This window comes from Phoxinus phoxinus, assembly GCF_949152265.1.
Source record: "Phoxinus phoxinus genome assembly, chromosome: 1".
In the NCBI taxonomy this organism is placed as follows: Eukaryota; Metazoa; Chordata; class Actinopteri; order Cypriniformes; family Leuciscidae; genus Phoxinus; species Phoxinus phoxinus.
The window spans coordinates 33,533,403-33,556,845 of record NC_136876.1 but is presented as its reverse complement, the minus strand read 5'-3'; the positions used below and the strand labels follow the sequence as shown (position 1 = coordinate 33,556,845).

General features: G+C 36.7%; 3 protein-coding genes across 6 annotated transcripts in view; 2 read left to right on the top strand and 1 right to left on the bottom strand.

Moving 5' to 3' along the window:
- Positions 1 to 382: 382 nt before the first annotated feature.
- On the bottom strand, positions 383 to 2,913 carry bud31 (BUD31 homolog). The gene is made up of 4 exons (XM_079612103.1): positions 2,773 to 2,913; positions 2,430 to 2,552; positions 2,177 to 2,343; positions 383 to 579 (listed from the first exon to the last, which is right to left on the bottom strand). Exons 1-4 carry the CDS (start codon positions 2,864 to 2,866, stop codon positions 529 to 531), a joined length of 435 nt encoding a protein of 144 aa, XP_079468229.1. The 5' UTR covers positions 2,867 to 2,913; the 3' UTR covers positions 383 to 528.
- A 94-nt stretch (positions 2,914 to 3,007) lies between these two features.
- On the top strand, positions 3,008 to 8,564 carry pdap1b (pdgfa associated protein 1b). Of its 2 annotated transcripts, none has more exons than XM_079612071.1 (7): positions 3,008 to 3,146; positions 3,369 to 3,507; positions 3,724 to 3,815; positions 4,664 to 4,759; positions 6,165 to 6,283; positions 6,510 to 6,661; positions 8,033 to 8,564. In XM_079612071.1, exons 2-7 carry the CDS (start codon positions 3,495 to 3,497, stop codon positions 8,095 to 8,097), a joined length of 537 nt encoding a protein of 178 aa, XP_079468197.1. In that variant the 5' UTR covers positions 3,008 to 3,146; positions 3,369 to 3,494; the 3' UTR covers positions 8,098 to 8,564. The 2 variants fall into 2 exon arrangements, with proteins under 2 accessions (XP_079468197.1, XP_079468196.1); XM_079612070.1 differs by having other exon boundaries at positions 3,140 to 3,265.
- Positions 8,565 to 8,872: 308 nt separating this feature from the next.
- Positions 8,873 to 23,443, top strand: part of shmt1 (serine hydroxymethyltransferase 1 (soluble)) — a 54,767-nt gene continuing 40,196 nt past the window's right edge. For 2 of the 3 annotated variants that reach the window (XM_079611869.1, XM_079611867.1), the window contains exons 1-2: positions 9,021 to 9,155; positions 9,941 to 10,039. In XM_079611869.1, coding sequence (XP_079467995.1) covers positions 9,953 to 10,039 — 87 coding nt within the window. In that variant the 5' untranslated portion in view covers positions 9,021 to 9,155; positions 9,941 to 9,952. Of the gene's footprint in view, positions 9,156 to 9,940; positions 10,040 to 10,256; positions 10,403 to 10,562; positions 10,679 to 10,784; positions 10,946 to 11,223; positions 11,306 to 17,015; positions 17,229 to 19,170; positions 19,288 to 19,841; positions 19,965 to 20,078; positions 20,196 to 20,336; positions 20,448 to 20,540; positions 20,851 to 23,443 lie in introns of those variants that run through there. The other variant, XM_079611866.1, reaches the window with a different exon arrangement.

The window sequence follows — 23,443 nt, the reverse complement described above, 5'->3', positions numbered from 1 at the left end:
CCAACTTTTTTTGTCAGCTGAACCTCTTTGACCTAATATATTTACTTGAAGTACCCCCTGAGATTTTAAGATAATATGTTAGGTCAATAATAGGATTAAGTCAATAATAATATACAAAATAAAATTAAGTTTGTGGCTCTCTGATGTCGGTTAATAATCACATGACATGCAGGCAAACAAAATGTATTTATTATTTTATTTTGATTGTTTTTATTTTAAATTTGTGATTTAAGTACTTAATAGCTTTTCATTAAACTCAACCCCCCCATGCAGTTCCATCACAATCCCCAGTCTGGGAAACCCTGACATATAAAATAATATTTTTATATATATATATAAATATATATGATTGATAATCAAAGTACGAGACTGGACACCGATCCAGAATGATTAAGATACAGCAGTTTAATAAAAAAAAAAATCAAAACATAAACAATCATATTATTTCAACAGATCCAACATCGTAATACCACCATTAAGAGTATTAAAAATACAAATCAAAGCTCAGTAAGCCGTTTCCCCTTTGCCTCATCCAGAACATCCTCTGCATCCACAGTGAGTGCACTCAATGATACGACCCTAAGACAACAGAGAGCAAATTAGGGACAGTGAAAGAAAATGTAACAAACCTTGGCATACATAGTTACTAACAGGACCAGTGTTTGGTGAAGAAAAATGGAATCACTAGAACATTTAGACACAGAAACAGCTTCTTCTCACAGGCCATTTCCCTCTTAAACAGTTAAAGGGCTAGTTCACCCAAAAATGAAAATTATGTCAGTAATTACTCATCCTCATGTTGTTCCAACCCCGTAAGACTTTTGTTTATCTTCGGAACACAAATTAAAATATTTTGATGAAATCTAAGAGCTGGCTCACTCCTTCATAGGCTTCTATGTCATTTAATTTTGCCAAGTGAACCAGCGCTGCATTACCTTTCATTCGTCTAATAAACTGACTTGTGTGAGTATACAGCACTTGCGGGTCCTTATTCCTTTATATCCGTGGGACTCGCGTGTGGCACTGATATGTCTCTCATTAGCAATCGCGCCCTACTTTATCCCACAGTCATGTTAAAAACAACGTATTCACTCATCCATAAACATTATTAGATCCACCAGCTTGATGACAAGTTCCATAATTCCACCTGAATTTTGCGTCATCAACGGACGCCTTTGTTATTGTCAGAGGTTAGCGACCCCCTAGCGGCGAAACATTACATATTGAGGCTTTAAAATAGTCCAAGTGACTACAGTGGCTTAACCATAACCATCTACGAGAATACTTTTTGTGTGCAAAAAACAACTTTATTCAACTATTTATTTTCTTCCGTGTGGGCCTCTGACGTGAGTTAACGAGAGCGCCACGACGCATGTGCGAGAACGGAGAAGATGCATTACGATCATTTGATGGGAAAGTGTGAAAATGGTTAAATGATGGAGAAGCCATTCATTTTGCTGCATTGGTAAGGCACTTTCACGTTTTCTCGTTGGTTTCTCATGATTCGGACATCCAGGAAATGCACACATTAGAACCATTTTAAACACTACATCAAGACCCATCTCAGTTCTCGCACATGCGTCGTGGCGCTCTTGTGAACTCACTCAGAGGCCCATGCAGAAGAAAATTAATAGTTGAATAAAGTCATTATTTTTGTTTGTTTTTGCGCACAAAAAGTATTCTCGTCGCTTGATAAACTTAAGGTTCAGCCACTTAGACTATTTTAACAATGTTTTTTACTAATTTTTTCTGGACCGGCAGAATTAAATTGCCTAGAAGCCTGTGAAGGAGTCAGACAGCTCTCAGATTTCATCAAAAATATATTAAATTGTGTTCCGAAGATGAACGAATGTCTTACGGTGTTGGAACAACTTGAGGGTGCTTAATTACTTGCAGAATTGTCATTTTTGGGTGAACTAACCCTTTAAATGCCTCCCAAAGCACATGGCTGCAAGTGCTCCAACTGTTTGCGCAATATCTTTGTAAATTAATTCAGTCATATTTATTCATATTATTACTCAATACTGTTAATGCTTATATTATTGCATATTTTATTCTTAAATTTGATCATGTCTTGTTATATTTATATGCGTGTAGTGTGTACTGGAAGCTTTAATACCAAGGTCAATTCCTTGTGTGTGTAAAACTTGGCAAAAAAGCTCTTTCTGATTCTTACCACTTCCAGCTTGCCCTTGGGAACTCTGCATATGCAATTTGTTCCAAAGTTAGTGTCGCGCGTCTGAATGCACCGCAGACAGCACAGATTTTCATAACCCTGTTTCTTCCATTTGGCAATCAAGTTTTTGTCTGCATAGCCCTCTTTTATGCAGTAATCATAAAGCTCTGGGAATGAAATAGAAATGAAAAGTTAACAACTTACATATCTCGAAATAAAACAAATACTACAAAGCTGAATCTAACTACTATACCTCGACTGATGGCCTTTCTCTTGTAGAAAAGGTCAAAAATGTAACGGCTGCGTTGGTGATGAAGTCGGAAGATTGGCCAAAGAGACTCAACTTTACGTTTTCCTTCATGTGGCTCGGTTTCAGCTGTGAATGTAAAGCATCTATTAAGAACACCGTGGTAGACGTATAAACGTGATAGTATTAGCCAATAGCACAATAAAAAAGTGTATTTTAATGTTTTATTAACGACATACATAAATATTAATGTTGCATTACTCCAACGTTCCTCTTGAACATTAAACGTTCCAAATAAACAATCGCCTTGTTAGCATTTTGGCTATAGATTGTAGCTTGCTGAACGAACCTTCGCGCATTTTCTGGTCCAGTTCGTCAAGGGTTGGCTCTATGAGCTCCCAACCATCTGGAGGTGGTTTCCTACTCCTTTTCACCTTAGGCATTGTATTATTTAGGCAATATACGATCGTCTCAGTTATTTAGCAACAACGAGCTGATACATTAGGAACTTTCCCGATTTCTGTCGCCAGGCATATGACGTCACTAGTTTGGGTCCTTATAGAATGACTTGTTACACGAAAGCTACGTCAACAAGCTGTCTTTGTTCTTACATATATAAAACGACCTATAACTATTATCAGGCTTATTTTATTTGACATTTCATTGCTCAAATGGATTGCATTGAAATCCTGACCTACACATATCAACATTGGTTTTATTATGGTGAAGCTGTGATGTTATTCTCTCTTCCAGTATATTGCGTCAGGCTAGGTGCCTGATTGTGTGCCTGATTGTAAATATATAGAAATATGGACCCGCTGGCTATGTGATCATCGATGACTGTACTTACTTAATCGTGGAATTTTATATTTGTTTTATTTACTGTATCGCCCCCAAGCCAATCACAACCACTTACAATTAATTACTGCAATTTTGTACCTACAGAATTGGATACGCGAGAGTGTGGTGAAGTGAGGCAACCTGCTGTCATAACTGTAACTGTTACCAAGCTTTTGTTGGGACTTTGAGTAGATTTTTTTTAATAACAAGTTAAGTTTAATCGTCATCATCATGCCTAAAGGAGGTAAGAGATCATTTAGTTTTAGATCACTGATTGAGCACGTCATGAGCTGGTTCTGCCCATATAGTCTGCTTTAATGATTGACATTATATACAGTCGGTATTCTCTACTTTTATAATAAGTATTCTGCTTTATCTGGATATTTTAAATTGAGAATAATACTGTTAGAAAGTGATATACCCCAGCTCACCCCGCCTTTTTTGTTGTTGCTTATTTTAGGGAAAAAAGGGGGCCATAAAGGTCGTATGAGAACCTACACAAGTCCTGAAGAAATAGATGCTCAAATGAAAGAAGAAAAAGAACGAAAAAAGGTAAGTTGTATTGCAACTTCAGACAGAAATACAAACAAATATGGGCAAGAATCAGCTTTTAAAGTAAGCATATGTTTATGTAATAGTCTTAAAGGGATTGTTCACTCAAAAATGAAACTTCTGTCATTAACTACTCACACTCATGTCGTTTCTAAACCTGTAAGACTTTTGTTTATTTTCGGAACACAAATGAAGATCTTTTTGATGAAATTGACAATTATGCAACTACCACTTTCAAGCCCCAGAAAGTAAATACATCATAAAAGTAATCCACATGTCTCCAGTGAGATAGCCTCAATTTTATGAAGCGATGTGAGTGCTTTGTTCGTTCCAAAAAACATAACTGACTAGAGGGTGAGTAATTAATTAAAGAATAAAAAAATGGATGTGGACTAACCCTTTAATACGATCAAACACAGCAGCTCCCTCTGCTGGAACAGTTGTGAGTAGTTTCTCTAAGAAAGGAAATGTTTATAAACCGCTTTCTAAAGTCGGCATGAAATGAAAATGAACCCCATTAATTCACTAAATGTGTCTTAATTATCTTATTGTGAAGGATTCATCCATGCAGTGTTGTTTTGACCTTGTCATTTTAATAAAAAAAATTCATAAAACTTTCAGTGCCATGACAGACTTCTCTCTGGTGACGTACGCCAGACAATAATTTAGTCTGTTTAAACTCCCCTCCTTTCTTACAATTTAAAGTAGTTAAGAAAAATACAATAGGTTATTGATTCTCAAGAGCTCCACTCTCTACTGCAACTTGCAGATTCAGTGGCCATCTGCAAGTCAAATTACCTAAACAAATGAACAGTTGAATGTGGTAATGGTTTATTTTGACATTGTAGAAGGAAGAAGAAGAAGGTGCAGCAGTGAACGACAACCAGAGTGAGGACAAACTGACAGCATCAGGCTCAGAGGACAGTGACGATGAGGGGTCTCAGGTAAATTTGATCTCAGAATTGGTGCTTCCAAGCATAGATATACATAATAAAGGCTAGATGTCTCGTCCGCGCTGCTGGCCAATGGAGGTCGACGTCCGCACCTGGTGGCCAACTTGTCAGAATCAGCATGTGCTTTTTAAATAACCATAACTTGCTAAATTTTATACAGATTTTCAAACGGGTTGGTTTGTTATAAACGTCAGAGATGTAGTTATGACACTGCATACTTATGAATAATTATAATATTATATATTTCAACATGTTCAAGCATCCAGAATTATAGCGACGTTAATAACGTTTGTAAATTTGTCAAGATTTCACAGAGATAATAGTATTTGTGTAATAGCACTCACCTTACATCAGGTACCACAGAGCCCGCCAGAAAACTTGCCTGTGACAAGATGGCCACCGGGTGATGACGTTAGAGACTCCGCCGTAAGACATCTAGCCTTTATTATGTATATCTATATGCTTCCATGTTCCTGTAGAGCTGTCCATCTACTTTTAGATACTTCTGCAGATTAATTCATTAATTCAGAGACTACCGTGGCAGGACGTGGATGTGGATCGCTCACACCAAGAACAATTACTATAACGATAACTATATCCACACTAATGTATGTTCTAACGTTCTGTTTATTGTAAGTGTGTGCTGCAGATTTGTCGTCTGCGGCTTTAATACTAAGCTTTTTAAAGTCTGTGGATTCTGATTGGCTGTCAATGTTTCTTTCATTCATCAGCTGAAAAAAATAGTTTTAAAAAGTGATTCCAACAATATTGTTTGTTGCTGTGTCGTTATTGTCATAATTGTGGGGTGGATTACCACATAGAACTAGAATGATTATTAAAATATCGTTATAGTTATCGCCCCTGGTTTGATTGGACCTTCACTCAGTTGAATTCATGTGGAATCTCGCTGGGTGGAGCAGAGCATTGCTCTTTGATTAGTTACTCAATCACGGTGTTTAGAACGTAGGAATTATAGATGTGGAATGTCAGTCACAGTCATCTGATGGATGAAGGTTGGTTGGCGATACTTCATAAATAAATATTTTGAATTAGCTTTTATTTTTATATTTTAGTTGAAGTAAAATTTTTCATGTTATGTTTCTATTTAGCTTTAATTGATTTTTATTTCAGGTTTAGTATTAGTAATTTATTACTTCAACATTAACCTATTTTATTTCATTTAGTTGCAAAGCCAACGTTACTATGTTCATTTTGTTTTTTTAAGTTCACATCTTTTTATCTAATATTATTTTCAATTTTTTTTTATTCTATTTATTTTCTTATTAAAGTGTATGTATATATATATATATATATATATATATATATATTAACTAAACCATTTTAATAGTTTTAGTTTCAGTTAACAATAACAACACTGTCTCCATTTTTATCACAGAAAAAGAAGGGTATTGAGGGATTGATAGAGATTGAAAATCCTAATCGAGTTGCCCAAAAAACAAAGAAAGTCACAGAGATAGAACTTGAGGGTCCTAAACAGCTTTCCAGAAGAGAAAGGTAAAAGCCAACGTCTTTATCTCTAACTACTTGTTACCATCTCATTATTTGTCATAATTTTATTTGTATAATTTTTTATGTCATTGCTGCTCACATTATACTAAATGTTTGATATACTTTAATATACTTTTATACATAGTCTTCTAAATATGTACATCTGTTCACTTTTAGCTATTTCAATATATATATTTCTTTTTTTTCTTCTTTTTTTCTCTCCATATTTCAGAGAAGAGATTGAAAAGCAAAAGGCCAAGGAGAGGTATATGAAAATGCATTTAGCAGGAAAGACAGATCAAGCTAAAGCCGACCTCGCTCGACTCGCCATTATTAGAAAACAACGTGAGGAGGCCGCACGGAAAAAAGAAGACGAACGTAAAGGTAAATCTTCAGCACACAATGTTGTGGACACAATGAACAACTTGCAGGTCTTTACAAATTTACACTGCAGGTCTTGATGACCAATTTTAATTTGTTGACTATATAAAAAAAAATTGACGTCCAGTTGTTTAAAAAGTTGAAACTGGATCAGAATAATCTTGATTTATAAATCCCATGTTTTGCGATCCAGGATCAGGTATTCTGTTTTCTTTTGTACCGTTTAAAAAAAAAGTAAAATAGGATTGGATCACTCTGATCCAGATAGACACTCTCCGGATGATCAAATCTGGATTTCATGGGGTTACATTTCACAGTGTAGTAGACTGCTAGATATGCAAAGAGCAACAGGTAGAAGAGTCAGTGTGGGTCACTTTAAGTGTTTTATATAAAGAGAAAGAAAACAACATATCGTATTATCCGGACTATAAGTCGCATCAGTCAAAAAAATGCGTCATGAAGAGTAAAAACACATATATAAGTCGCACTGGACTATAAGTCGCATTTATTTAGAAATTTATTTAACAAAATCCAAGACCAAGAACAGAAATTTAATCTTGAAAGGAAAGTTATTAAACTACACAATAGAACACAGAACAACAGGCTGAATAGGTGTCCGGTATGTTAACGTAACACATTAAAAGTTATTCAGATATTTTATATATTTTAAATTTAATTTATATATTTTATTTATTATATTTTAAATTTGCTCCAATCCAATAGCCAAAATTCGATTAGATTACTTCTGAACAACTGTGTGGGCCCTGCTTACATCTTCTTTTAAAAGTGAGTGACCCATATCCGATATATGCATTTACACCATACACTTGGCGTAACAACCCAATGTAGACGTACTGACCCGGAAAAGCTTAGATCAAAAAGGAAGTAAAAATGGCGCGATTTGCAATGGACGCATACGAAATGATAATTTTGCTTTTAAGGTCAGCAAAACATTGGTCTCTTAAGGCAGAGGGGAAAAAAGACGAGAGCACTTGTTGCAGCCTGGACAATGAAAAAAGTCATGTGATCGCAGTTGGTGTCCATCTGAGTTGACATCATTCGCCACCATTGCTTTTTAAATGACATACGACTCGCATTGACAGTGGGAATATCTGATCTGTCCGCTGCTTACATGACAGATGCAAATGCACATATCCGATTCATGTCAGATTTATTTCCACATATGAATGAGGTGTGAAACCGATTTGAGAATATCGGATATTCTTTTTTCCTGCTTACATGTTTGTGGGTCATATCCAATCTGTGCCACATGGAAGGAAAAAATGGGTCACTTAAACTATGCAATGTAAATGTGGGCAAATTGTCTCATGGCAAATCAGAGATTAATTAATGTTTTCTTCTTTGTCATTGTAGAAAAAGACGCAACAGCGGCGGTAGCAGCAGCGGCTAAAGGACTACATACATTGTCACTCAAGTAATCCAAATATTGGATTCTTAGAGGTTTCAATGCATTTGTGGACAGTATACAATCATATTGACAATGTTATTTTTGAAGACAACGCAAAAGATAATGTGGTATTCTATGTAAGATGATATAACACAATGTTCCTTTGAAAAGGAATATTTCAGAATATATTAACCCAGAGAGCAGGCATTTTATTGTCCAAATAAAATGCCTTTGTGAAATCTGTGAAAGTGACTAAATCTTAATGCTTGTTTTCACTCAGTGATATTACCTATAGACATATATTTATTAATATATTAACATATTGCCATATGTAACTGAGTGAACTTTGCCATCTCAGTTTAAAGGATTACTGTACGAATAAAGACATCTGTCCTCAGTTGTAAAGGACCTGGGTGTCGTTTAGAATGTTCTGAATGGTATTCCCTTCGAATAATGTAAAGAAAAACATACCAATAAAATGTCAGAACTTTTTTATTATATCGTGAATTGTTTTATTAATCTTAATAGTATTCTTGAATCCCTTCCGAGGAAATTTAGATTTTTTTAAAGGTGTAGTTCTGTACATTGTACTTGAATGCATTTATATTTTTGACATTTTGTAGTTGTTATATATATATATATATTGACATTTATATTATTTTTATTTCATTACATTATATATTATAATATATTTCTAGATCATTTTTAGAGTGCATTTTTAATCATATTGCGAATATGTTTAAAATATATATATTTTTAGCATTATCTTATTGGTCATATATTGTACACAACCCCTTACCTTTGTTCTCAAAGTCCCAGAAAAGCCCAGGGTGTTCTTAAGCCTTAAAAAATAGCATTTGTGTTTGTGAAGTCTAAGTTATTCAAATGCAAGATCTGAACAAAGCAGAAAATGTGCCCCCTGTATTCTCTACCACGCCAGTCGTTAGTGCGCGGGTAGATCGACTAGCCACGCCCCGCAGCGTGATCATCGGTCTCCAAATTTCGCGGACTTTGACACGAGGAAACCTAAAAGAACATTTACATTCACTAAAAGTAATTAGGAACGAAGCATTCATCACGTTTGTTAGGGTAAGTGGAAGAACATTCACACTTTATATAACTAGCTATGTTTAAAGTTTAGGTAACGTACACAGAGTTGTGATTTAGTGGATCAAATCAAAACCTTGTGACTGTCTGCATGTGCTCCACATTCTTGGCCGATTTAACTTATGTTAACTCTTAGGGTTGTGCAGATAACGTTATGTGCGTAAAGAGCGTTTACATTAGTGCTATATGCAAATAGCCGCGTCGTTTCAGTTTTTATTCGTAAACGTTTCCATCACTCACTTGCGTTTTATTTTAGTTACAGGATGTATTTCGCGGGAAAAATGTAACACTAAAGGCAGTAGTTCCGGTTTGTGTGTCACACTAGCTGCGAATCTAATTTAGTTTTACCCCTAAAGTAATCGACAAGACGTGGAAAAACCTTTTTTTTTTACAGTCTATGGGAAAAACAGTTGTGTTTCGTAAGCATGCTCCGCGCTGGCAGCTGCAGTTGCATCATTTGATTGACAGCTGAGCAGTGTTTTTTTAGTACTAGATACTATTATGGTATTTATTCATATATTTTCAGTTTTCATTAAAAAAATGTTTTATTTATATGCAACTTATTTCACTTTAAGTAATTTTAGTACTTTAAGTTAAAAAAGCGTTTTAACTAATTTGCATTTGGACGAAGAATACCCTGCAAAGTTTAAGAACTCTAACTCAAGTACATTAATGCTTCTATTATAAATTATGTATGCCAGTGTGTATACAGTATGTTTTGCATATGGGAGTCTTGTCACATTTAACAATAACATAATTTCCTCTAGAGGTAATCAACTATGGCTCAGCTCAACGGCCATAATAATACAACATGGGAATCTCATAACAAGATGATGCTGGAGCCTCTCAGCACAAATGATCCTGAGGTAAGTAAGTGTGTGATTATACAAACAGCCTTAAGACTATATTATTTTGAAAGCATGCAGTGTATTACCAACCATGAGTGATATTGTGAAATGTGTCTCCTAGACTATTATCTGCCCCGTGACTGACAGCTGTAGCACCTCTGTGCTTGACTCAATTAAAACGACTTGTGTCATTCCTTATCTGTTTATCGCATTAATAGATTTCTGTTTGCACTAGGTATTTGACTTAATAAAGAAAGAGAAGCGGCGGCAGACGTATGGATTAGAGCTCATTGCCTCTGAGAACTTCACTAGTCGAGCTGTTTTGGAGGCTCTTGGTTCCTGCATGAACAACAAGTACTCTGAGGGTTATCCTGGTCAGAGGTGACTATTGTGCAATGATATTTTTATGTACTGTTTAATAACAGTTTAATGTTGTTTTGTAATGATAATAAGATTTATATTATTTCATTTAGACTTAGCACTTAGGCTACATGTTGAAAGATGGGCTTGTTAAATGCCAAATTTTGTTTAATGTTATAAGATATTATGGAGGCACAGAGCATGTTGATGAATTGGAGCGTGTGTGTCAGGCAAGAGCTCTCAAGGTCTACGGCCTCGACCCGGATAAATGGGGAGTGAATGTTCAACCGTACTCTGGTAGGCTTGTTTCTGTCACTGGACTGTTACTTCTGGAAGAGATGATGTAACATTTGAAACATTAACTCAATCGCACATTGTTCAAAATAGTTAATTTTTTCCTCAGGGTCACCTGCGAACTTTGCCGTATACACAGCCATAGTGGAACCTCATGGGCGGATCATGGGCCTTGATCTTCCTGATGGCGGCCATCTCACCCATGGCTTCATGACTGACAAGAAGAAAATCTCAGCCACATCTATTTTCTTTGAATCTATGCCTTATAAGGTAACCTTGTGATTATAATCAACATTGTAGTGATCTCTTTAGTAAGTGTTAAGTTCAACATTTACTAAGACATTATTCAAATCAAAAGTTGTTTCTGTTCATATTTTTTAATAGAAGTGAACTAACAATGAACAGTTAACTAACAATTTTTATTAACTAATGGTAACAAATATGAATAAATACTCTTACTGTGTTTCTAATTGCACATTTTAGTTAATGCATTAACTAACATTAACTATTGGGACCTTATTGTAAAGTGTTACCATTCTCCCCCCCAGGTAAATCCAGAAACTGGATACATTGAGTATGACAGACTTGAGGAAAATGCTCGCCTCTTCCACCCGAGACTAATCATTGCAGGTCAGCATAATTAATTTAGGAAATCTAAGGAATTTCTGAACTACAGGATGTAAAGTATTAATAATTTTAGTTGTTGGACAATCAAAAAATAATAATTTTATCAGGGAGAGTTAAAAGAAACTACATAAACAGGTTTTCTGAATATTCCCTCTTTTTCTGCTATTAGTCAGACAAACAATTAGCTTTGCCCAAATTCACATCATCGGTGAAGCCAGTGTTGCTGGGTAGGACAATGTGTTTTAAAGGGCACCTATTATTCAAAATCCACTTTTTGGACATAAATGTGATTGTGTGAACACATTCACCCTACAATGATAAAAATCCACCCTCACCTTTTTTTTAAATCCCCATTAAACAAAAGCAGTCACATTAGACATGCCGTTTTGAATGTCTGAGCAGTGTGATATACTGCTCAGGCCCCGCCCCCTCGGCCGCTGACCGATAGTCCTGCATTACCATATTTTCCCCCCTCAGTGAGTTGTACACTACTTCGTTTTCGTTCAGCCATTCTTCCGCGTTCGAGCAGCTGTAGCGACATCAAATGTCTCGTAAGCAATCCCGGTATTCTGTTGTCAGTTGGATGTAAGAGTGAAGCACCGCGGTTGTAAAGCGCCACCTAGCACTGGTGGTGGTCCACCAAAACACATTTTTTGTATGTGAATGCTGTTTTACATGAATATTATGGCACAAGTGAAGCAAAATGCTTTGTTTACAAAAGTTATCCAAGTCAGGGCTCCAGACTGCGAGCATTTTTCATGCCAGTGCGACCAAATATTTATTTAGGTCGCGCTGGCGCGACCACAACGTTGCTGAGCAGCGAATGCAAACAAAACGAAAGCGGAACGAAAATGCGCTACTCATTTATGCTTCATGGACCATTTATTAGTTCGGACAAATCATAAACAGCGCAGCGCCCCCCAACTTGCCAGTCGCGGGCCGATATCGATCACGCGACACTTACTAGGAGATCCAGACTCTGGAGATCCAGTGAAGAAATCCATTGAATTCGCCTCAAAATTAATAACATCATCGCTGCTAGATCCAGTGAAAAACGTTCTGATTCGGTGCAGAGTTCTCTGTTATAAACCATAGATATCAGATGAAACAGCGCTGACGTGGAAACCAGGAGAAACACTTAGGCTATAGAAGGCGTTCAGTCCAGAAATCAGCAGTGTTGGGGCAGTTACTTTTAAAAAGTAGTGTTTGCTCGTTACTCGTTACTTCTTAAAAAAGTAATCCGTTACTTTACTTAGTTACCCCCTTTGGAAAGTAACTTTTTACGTTACTCGTTACTTTTACGTTACATTTATGTTGCTTGAGTTTGGGCAGAACCCAATATCTGTTCCTAAATGTGTAGGCCTACATAAAGTTCTACTATGAACTCTACTTATTGAAAAACTAGAAGAATTTTTTTTGAAAAAAATAGATTTTAAAATAGAAAAATAAATATTTTTATTTAAAAAAACATTTGAAAAACCTGTATAAAGTGAACACCAAAGAACAATATTAACTATTGAGCGGTGGTGACGCATGAAAAATGTCACAAAGAACCAGCAAAAGTAATGATTATGAATATGTCAAATATAGCTAGGAGACATTTCAATTCTTTATTAATAAACAAGTGTTTTCTGTCGGTGTCGGCTGCAAAGATGAAGTTGATGATGCTGACTCGCGATCTTCGCAGTAAGTAGTGAGCGCGCCAGAGAGAAATGCACATTTCATACGGATTACATAAGCAGAGATTATGTTTTCTTTCGTTTTTAATAGTTTTGTTTAAAAGCACACATTTCAAGCTTCCAATAAATTTCTCAGGTATTTGAGGCAAAGCTTATACGCTGAGTTTGGGTTCATTTATGAGGCGAGCTCCAGTTCACGCGCCGAAACGGAGCTCATGAGAAATCCTGATTATATTGCCTGCTATATTTACTTCTTATTTATTAAATCCAGGCAATTCGTTGATGAAACATTGAATAAAATTAAGATTCAATTAATACAAAACGAAATTCACTTTAAAGAAAGGCTTTCTACAAGAACAGACTTAATGAAGTGGTCAAAATCATGTCTGCCCACTCCATTTGTCTCCCGATTGCGCATTTTATAATCTTACTCATGCTTTTCATTTTTCATTTTTTATATAATCAACATAGATGAAATAAAAATTTTTTTATTTATTTATTTAAACATAAATATGAAGTTAAATCGTTTTCTTTAATAACTAGGATACAACACGTAGGCTTATTAGACTACAGTACAGAGAAATGTAATGTCGGAGCGGGATTTGAGTGAACGCCGTCTTACCGGTGAGCATGTGGGGGGAGAGGTACGATTTTCGAACAATCATCGAATATTATTTTTGCTTGATATGCCAATCCTTAATATTTGGTGTTTTAAATGCCAACCCGTTTTCATCCGGTGGTATTACTTTTGGTTTGCGCAGTGAATTAACTGCTCTGCTTCCAGCCGGTCACGTAGACCGTGTGGAGCTTGTATTGCAAGCGCAGCTGAGAAGACAGTGTCACTGTCAAATCTGTTCCTGGGAAAAGTAACGTCGTGGCGAATTGTAAAAGTAAATACGTTTCGTTACCAAATTTTCAGCAGTAGAGCGTTACACTACTTTTTACCCGAAAAAGTAGTTACGTTACTGTAACAAATCAGCAACATTCACCATGGATTTAGGCCAATGTATTAACTCTAACCATAACTATGGTATTGTGACAGAAATAGTCAAACGCTTACAAGTACTACCACTTTTTTTCCAGCACTGAAAAACTATAATATCTCATATAAATGTTATTTTTAATGTGATGACCAACCCATTTTTTTTTTATCCTTTAAAGATTGCCCTAAAACAAAAAAAATGTAAGATGTAGGAAAACTCTTTTATTTAAACACTTAAATTAAATTGTTTCTATAAAAAAATTCTAAATATGTTTTTACATTTATATATTTTTTTGTAAACAGTAGGATGCTTATTGGCTATTTTCACTCCCTAATAAAAAATGTTTTCACTCGTTTTGCTTTTTAATGAATATTAAGACATGATGATAATAATAATTCAAGTTAATTTCATCTACACCCTAAATTAAGCTTAGTGCTTTATTGTCAGCCCCAGTGCTACCAGAAACTCTCTGCTGAACTCAGTGGCTCCGGTGCTGCGGCCCTCAAATATTAGTCTGGAGTCTGTGAACTTAAAATAAAACTGCACATTGTAATATCTGTATGCTAAGTCTATTTATTATTAAATAATGTGTCAGTATTACAGTTATTTTGGAGGAAATTTGAATAATTGCATTGCAAGCTGATTTTAGGTGTGCCCCTAAATTTTCTGCTTGTGCTCCTAAAATGTTCAGTCAGGGGCTACAGCGCTCCTAGTAAAAAAAGTTATTCTGGAGCCCTGCAAGTGGACGCTGCACACTGGTTGTGGTTGAGGAGAGACCCCGACATGATTGTAAAGTAGTACATATGAAAAGTGCTATATAAATGCTTAATTTATTCATTCAAAATAGATAATAGGTTAGCAATTAAATGTTACATCACAGGCATGGAAACATTTGGATTCATGACGAATGAGAGAGTTATGCGTGAGCCCATACATTTAAGCTTTGTCAGCTTTGTATCCTGGTTTGCGATCTGGTCACCCGATTATCAGCGAATTTAACTATATTCCATTAGTTATTCCACTGGACATGAAATCTCTTGTTTCTTTTCCCAAATCCTCACCTATTTTCGAAGGGGATTATAAGCGTTTCTTTATTGGTTCACTTTTAATTATGGCCTATTATATTGCCGTTCTTTACTGTGGTAAAGTAGAAAAACGCTTTAGGACAGATAGTCTACCTTTTTACTTGCACGTCAAATTCTTTTTAACACAGTTTGTGCTTGTTATTAGACATGGTAAGGCTCGTCAAGTTTATTTGTAAACCGTGTTTCATACACGCAGGTGATTTTAGTTGTGCTTTCTCTGGCAGCGTAAAATCAAACATAGCCTAAATGCCTTGCCCTTGTGGAAGAAAAAATACGCTCTTCAGACCTTTTACAACAAGTAGAAAACATGAAGATATCAGAAAAGAGATCGATGGTCTCTTTCCTGCTCGTGTCCCACATCCCTCTCAAAGCGCAGAGCGGTAGGCTATATGACGCGTCTTTGTGTGGAAATATAAAACAAATGTTTGTTTTTTAAATATTTAACTTTTATTATATTATTTAAGTTACCATTATTTACTGATATTTATTTAAATGCTTTACAGGCTTTAGTGTGTTTCTTTGACGGAATTTCTCAAATAAACAGGCATGTCTGTTACGAAATGGATATTTGAGCCTCGTTTATTATTTTTTTATTTAAAAACAACCGCAACCGCCGGTAGTTGGTCCTTTACCACCGCGGTGGTACAAAACTGCCACCGTCACAGCCCTACTCGAGGATGGATCAGTACCAACTGTTCGTGATCCAGCTTATAGTCTCCAGAGCGATACCGGTCACGCCAGTAATGAAAGCTAGACCACGCACTTTATTACAGTTCCTAGAAGTTTTACGGATATAAAGTTTACATCAGTGTATACTAACATCACGGATATTTATGGTATAGTGCTGGTTTAGACCCTACTCTGGAGTAGGAGCTAAATTAGTTCCTCCAAATGGAGTTCCTAGAACTAAAATCGTTCCTAGTTCCTGCAGCTTTGTATTATGACTGGGAGAATGAGACCATTTTACCAGGCGCACTGAGACATTTTAAATGATACCAAACATGTATTGTTACTTATTGTACATATTTGACATCGTATAGGTTTTTAGTGAGTTTTAGGTGAGGGGGAGCAGGAGGAGATGAGACTGTAAAAGTGAGGTGTGAGCTGCACTGTGTGGTGCGTCTCGGATGTTGCTGTTACATATTAAGAGAGAGTTCAAATGTTAATTCTCAGGAGAGCCTTTTGGTTTCTTGCGGGGTTGCCCAGAATTGCTGGCATCCACCTTACACTTCACATACACACTCTGGGGACATCAGAGCCTTAATTTACATTTTGTAAAAAGAAGCTTAATGGGTGCCCTTTAACATTGAAAGAAATGACAAACATCACCTTTAAAGTCCCTGTAAAGTAAAAATTAAGTACGTGTTTGAGTTTGTCACACCACAGAAAAATGTGTTATGAGCCACCCAGCCAAATTTGAATGATAAAAAAGCTGCCAAGTAAATAAATTAAGCATAAATAAATAAAAAATAAATAAAAAAAGTCAAACGCTGGGGGCGTGTCCGCTGGCTGCGCTGAAACCACGCCCACTTGCGGGACGGGAGGATAAAGGCCGAGGCAGGAGATAGTCGGTTCGGCCACATTCACCAGTAACAGTGGATTATCAGTGAACCCCAGTTGTCTCAGACGAAAGTTTATAAAACTATCCTGTGTAAAATGATCACTACAGAGGCAGGTGTTGGTGGTGATCCTCAGCTCTCCATCAAGGTGGCTCTTCACAAAATTAATCCACCTCTTCTTGATATTATCGTTCTTCGGAAATTTAAATAAGGACACCGATCTGTTTTGTAACACAGCAATGGTGAAAAACTGTTTAATGGTCCAACTCCACAATTCAGTTCTTCACAGTTCAGTTTTTGTAATGTGTTTTAGCAATGCATTTCTAATATTTACAATGTGTTTAGATTATTATTATTTTTTAATTGCCTTTACAGGGACTTTAACATTTCTGTGTATCATTGTCAAGGAACCAGCTGCTATTCCCGTAACCTGGACTACAGTCGACTGAGGAAGATCGCAGATGAGAATGGAGCGTATCTTCTGGCAGACATGGCTCACATCAGTGGTCTAGTGGCAGCAGGAGTCGTTCCATCTCCGTTTGAATACAGTGATGTTGTTACCACCACGACCCATAAGACCCTGAGGGGCTGCAGGGCAGGAGTCATTTTCTATAGGAAGGGTGAGTTCAGTGTGAACTGACCGGTCACACTAAATCTAGGCCCTTGACAGCACTGCCTTGATCAATGTTGGGGAAAGTTACTTATTATGCGTTAAATTTAGGGCTGTTTTCGACTAAAGATTTTCATAGTCGAATCTGATTCGTTAGATTTTGCCATAGTCGACTGATAGTCAAACTTTTTTTTTTTTTTTTTTTAGATAGCAGCTAGATTTTTTCCATTTCAAACAAAAGAGCTAAAAGAAAAACATGGGTGTGTAACAAATACATTTTATTCATTTAAAGCCAGATGAACAAAACATATCACACATTTATCAAACATCAGAAAAGTTCACATAAAATAGGAACAAATTGGCTTCAAAAACAACAACAATGTGCCAAAACATGCCTTTATCTCTCACTTAGGAACCTATTTCTTGGCTTTTAATTCAGTTCACACTCGGGAATCGGGATAAAATAAATAAATAAAATTAAACTTAGAGAAACAGCCTTGCACTAGTCCAAAATGTCATAAACATTTTTCAAAATACAATAAGCCTGCCTGAATAAATAAAAACAATTACACAACAACGAATATAAACATAGGCCTAATATAAGTTATAATCGAATGGGCTTCAGAAAGTGCACATGCAGCAAAAAAAAAAAGAAAAAAGGAAAGGATGTCTTCGTTGCTGAGACGCTTCGTGCGCAGCCTTCAGCTTGCACTTAACTTTCTTTGGGTCATCTTTAACCTTCTCGAAATACTCCCACACTGATGATTTTTTAGAAGCCATTGTGAGCCAATAAATCCGTAAATGCTAACAAATGCGGTCCGGACGTTACAGGCATGTAGTGTGCTGCTGCTCATTGGTTACATAACACTCAGCGCCGCCGCTCCCACCACGCGCATCACGCGCTGTGCGCACCAAGAGCACCAAAAAAATAGCCTAATGAAAAATCAATAATTATAATGCCGATATTATTTCAGTATAGAAATACAGACATCCCAAAGGAAGTTCTGGGAGTCTCCCGCATATTGATAGCGGCACACTGATGTCCGCGAATCTCCGGAATCTAGAGCGAGCGCGCCCGCGAGACAGAGACTGTGCTCCAAACCGCGTAGCGCGTGCACGGCAGAGAGGGAGAGAGAGCAAGTCCGCGCGCATGTTCCTCATGATGACGAAGTTTCTCGGGGTAGGGGGCATCATAAATAAATTATGCAATTATGCTTAGGGCACCAAAATGGCTAGCAGCGGCTCTGATAACACTTCCCTACTATTCGACCATGAGGTTCATAGTCGAATCAGACCTCTCCGAATCGAATCGTCGAATCCTTGACTATTAGAAGTCAGCCCTAGTTAAATTAATGCGTTACAATATTGTGTTACTCCCTAAAAAAAAGTGACTAATTGCATTACTTGGTTATGGAAGTAGTGTTACGTTAATTTTGCGCTACTTTCTTCCACCTGGGCTGGGCTTGTTTGTTTGTTTGTTTGTTTTTTATAACAAAAAAAGTGTATTGTTTTGACACCAGCTAATTTAATATGCCTCAGGCTGAAAGAAATTCAAGTTCACACCTGTACGATTAATAAAGTGAGATTAAATGCATAAAGTATATTAATTATTTGTTATATTATGATTATTATTATTATTGCAGGTTTGCGTAATATATTCTTAGTTTGAATTTTTTTCATTTTGAAGAATATGGAAAACAATAACCATCATGTTCACACAGCGCTCACAACGCATCTGCACTTACTCCCGATTTCTCTCAACATGGGGACAAGAGAGATGTCAGTCAATAAATGGGACTTATTTTAAAAAGTAACACTGATATTTGCTGCAAATTTAAAATTAAATACATTACTTTACTACTAGGGGAAAATGAGTGGTCTGATAGTGATTCATAACTTGCGTTACTGGAAATGTGTAACCCCAACACTGGTCATAATGCACTCTATTTCAGGAGTTCGTAGTGTTGATGCAAAGACAGGCAAGGAGACCCTGTATAACCTGGAGAGTCTGATTAACCAAGCTGTGTTTCCTGGACTGCAGGGTGGCCCTCACAACCATGCCATTGCAGGTAAGAGCTGATGTCTTTAATATAAAGGTTAGATAAGTTTGCATTTACACTAGGGATGTTTATGATTACTCGAAGATCTATTAATTGACATTTGATTAAGCTTGCGGTTTACATGAACTATATGACAAACGTGCCAGCGACTACGCGGGGTATTTCTGTTTTACATTAAGCGCCATCTAATGTCAGGGAATTAATTTGCATGTTCACTCGGCTCATCGTCAGCGAAAATCGCTTGGGTGTGAACACAAAAAACGCGTTTAAAAACGCTGACGAATAATGCGCGCCGATATTCGTCCCGGTGTGTGCGGCCCTTTAGACAATTATTAATATTCCTGAAAATGGACATCCTGGAGTTCAGATTTATTTATTTTTCCTACCGAACATGTGCTTTGGTCAAATTGAACGTTAAATATTTATTAGTTATATATAAACTAATTTAAATTGTTTAGTGATGACGATAATTACATTTTATAATAATCGATTATTCATATTATTTGAGAATTCTTAATCTGAGTTCAGATTTGTTTTATTTGTTTGTTTGATGTGATGTGCAGGGGTAGCTGTTGCTTTAAAGCAGGCTCTGACTCCTGAGTTCAAGAACTACCAATTGCAAGTTCTGGCAAATTGCAGGGCTTTAGCAGCCGGCCTAATGGAAAAGGGCTACAAAGTTGTTACAGGTAAGTTTCTTAAGGATTTAGATATAAATTATAGCTAAATGAAACCATTGATAGTGATAGAGATTTGATACAGAAAGACAACTGTGTTCCCGTTATCTTTCATTTTAAATTCAGGTGGCTCAGATAATCATCTCATCTTGGTTGATTTACGTTCAAATGGAACTGATGGAGGAAGGGCTGAGAAAGTGCTGGAGGCTTGTGCCATCGCCTGCAACAAGAACACCTGCCCAGGTGTCTTAGAAATGCTTCATTAATAATACTTGTATAATTGACCCAATCTTTTACAGTCTTTTTGGACATGTTTTTGGATGTTTTATTACAACAATCTAATCAGTTTTTCCACTTATCCCTTTCCCAAACTCCATTTTGAAGGTGATAAAAGTGCCTTGCGCCCAAGCGGCCTTCGTTTAGGATCTCCCGCTCTTACATCTCGTGGATTATTGGAGGACGATTTCCGTAAGGTTGCTGAGTTCATTCACCAGGGTGAGTTTGTTTTAAACAATAATAATATAATATTAAAGGATATGGTACAAACTTTTAACCTACCTCAGACATTGATTGTGTATCTGCTCTTAGGCATTGAGTTGACATTGGAGATCCAGAGAAACATGAATCCTAAAGCAACTCTGAAGGAGTATAAAGAGGAACTGGCACAAAATGAGAAGTACCAATTAAAAATAAATGAAATCCGAAAGGAAGTCGAAGACTTTTCTGGAAAGTTCCCAATGCCTGGGTTGCCAGAGTTATAATTACTGTGTTTCTGACATTTTGGTCTTCCCAAAATAAAGATTTCTTTAGATTTTACGGGCACAGAGGCTTGAATAACAACATGATAATCATGCACCTTAATGTGATGACTTCCCATTTAAATAAATCATTCAAATGACCTGTTTGTCTTTTGATATCACACATTGGATTGGTTTCTGTACTCTTGCTTGTGTTCTCTTATTTCTGTGGATTAATCTGCGTAATCTAAAAATGTTACTGTCCACTGAAACCGATCAACAGAGAAAAAATATCCAACTGGCACAATAAATTTGTACATGCAATGCAAATAGAGTCTAGTAGTTTCTGTTTCTGTTTGGGTTTTGTTTTACTTTTATATTAATAAAGCCCATATTCCTCTGAATCCTCGAGTTCTCACTTCACCATTACTTAAACTCGTGACATAACGATCTGTCCAGAAGAGGACTCAGCGGAGGTATGGGCGTCTTATTTCCATCTCCCACCCTGTGCCCCTCCGCTCGTCAGTCAATGGAGTGCGATAGCAAGCTTGTCTCACTTCGCCAAGGGGAGTCGACAGTGAAGGAGTTTGCCCACCAATTCATCATTCTTGCGGGGGGCTCAACCTAAACAACGCGGCTCTCAAGGACATTTTTTTGCCGTTTTTCAGAGGTGGACAGTAACAAAGTACATTTACTTGAGTACTGTACTTAAGTACACTTTTTGAGTATCTGTACTTTACTTCAGTATTATATTTTCTGGAAACTTTTACTTTAACTTCACTACATTTGAAAGACAAATATCATACTTTTTACTCCACTACATTTCTGTCAAGGGCCTTGAGTAGAAAGTAGTAATGTCAGGGATGATTTGGGTTGCATTTTGGTTGGAAATGAAAGTCTGGTTTAACATAAGATTTAACATAAGATTTTTATTTCGGTCCTCACAGATAAGCACTTTTCAAACAAATAAAATAAAGCTATTCATAACCGAAAAAGGTGTAGGCTGAAGCCTCTGCTTATTAAGCCTACCCTTTATACATAATTATCAATCAAATGAGCGTCACTTTTTCCACAGGTATTAATTAATACAAGACAAGAGAAAAGAAAAGAAAACAAAAGGAAAAACAAAAAACAACAAAATGTCTGGTTTATGTCAGAACTCGACTGATGTTGGTTTCTGACGTCAACCGATTTTCAACCACAAAACAACGTCTGTCCAAACGTTGGAGATTAACGTCAATCTGACATTGGATTCTGACATCAACCTGATTGTAATTTTCAATATTGGGTTTGGTCTTCTAAATGCGAATTTTGTCATTGTTTTGGATCACACTATCTTATAGATAACAAGGCTAACATATTTATACTAAAAGCAAAAAACTGAAACCATTGTGGACGTTATTGAGTACACTATTCAATCCCACAACTGGAACTGTGTTCTAGAAATAATTGTGATATTGATATGATGTGTAGGTAGGCATAGATTCAGAGGCATAAGGTACTGTAAATTTGCTATTACATGCAACAATGCAACACTAATAAAACAGTGCATTGACATTTACTTTTATACTTAAGTACTTTTAAAAATTAGTACTTCTGTACTTTTACTTAAGTAAAAATCGGTCTTTACAACTTTTACTTGTAACGCAGTAATATTTGACCAGTAGTATCTGTACTTTTACTCAAGTAAGGAAGTTGTGTACTTTGTCCACCTCTGCCGTTTTTTAAAATTACTTAAACACTATAACCAGACTTTTGAACTAAATTTTCAAAACCATAATGCCATTTATCAAAAAGCACACCCATTTCCCTAAACTATAAACACTATTACCCTGTTTTGACATGAGTCAGATTTGTTGAACTGTCACTGCAAAACTTTACACACAAATCCCTTCATTTCTTGTTGCCTACACCATGTTGTCATTTAGAAAGCACTAGCATTCAATATTGTTCACTCAAGTCAGCACAGCTCAGTTTGCACACAATTACCCAAGTGAAAAGACTAAGAGTCCAAATTGATCACACACCAATCAGAACCTTCAATAGATAGATAAAGGGGCCAGAGTCAGTTTATTCAGTTTTGGAACAATAGATCCAGAAAGACACGAAGGAAGTTGAGGACACTGGAGTGGAGGAGGAAGGTGAAGGGCAAGGGCAAGGAGACAAGTCTCGGATGAAATTCGTGCCACTAGTTGCCCATGTCTTTGTCCATGGTATGAGGGATGCTGGGCTACGAGTAAGGCCAAATTTGAGTCGCTTCACCGTCGCCTCAATCATAAGAACCTTCCGGGAGAAAAACAGGTAGATGTACTTCAGACTGCTGCTCTGTAACTTTTGAGAGCTGTACTATGTGCTGGTACAACACACATAAAAGAAATGCATCAACTTGCTTCACATACAGATAGTTTTCTGAATGCTTCCATTTTGTAAAAAGTATGTGTTACAGTAATCAGTACTTCTATTTTTCTAGGACACAGAGAGTGACGATGAAATGGAAGAAGCCTACCAAATATTTCAGTTGATGCGTGCCAGCGAGGAACAGGCATGCAAGAGGATTTAACCCCCGCTGCCTGGCTAGGGCCAATAATAGCCTGTAATGCTGACAAGATTCTCTGGCCTGACCCAGACCAAAGACGGGATGCTGAGGCGGAATCATTTGTGTGTGTGTGTGTGTTGTACCGTGTAGTACATGAATGCATAAAAATGTGGCAATGTATCCATTGGTTTTGTCTTTTGTGTTCATCATGTGAAAAG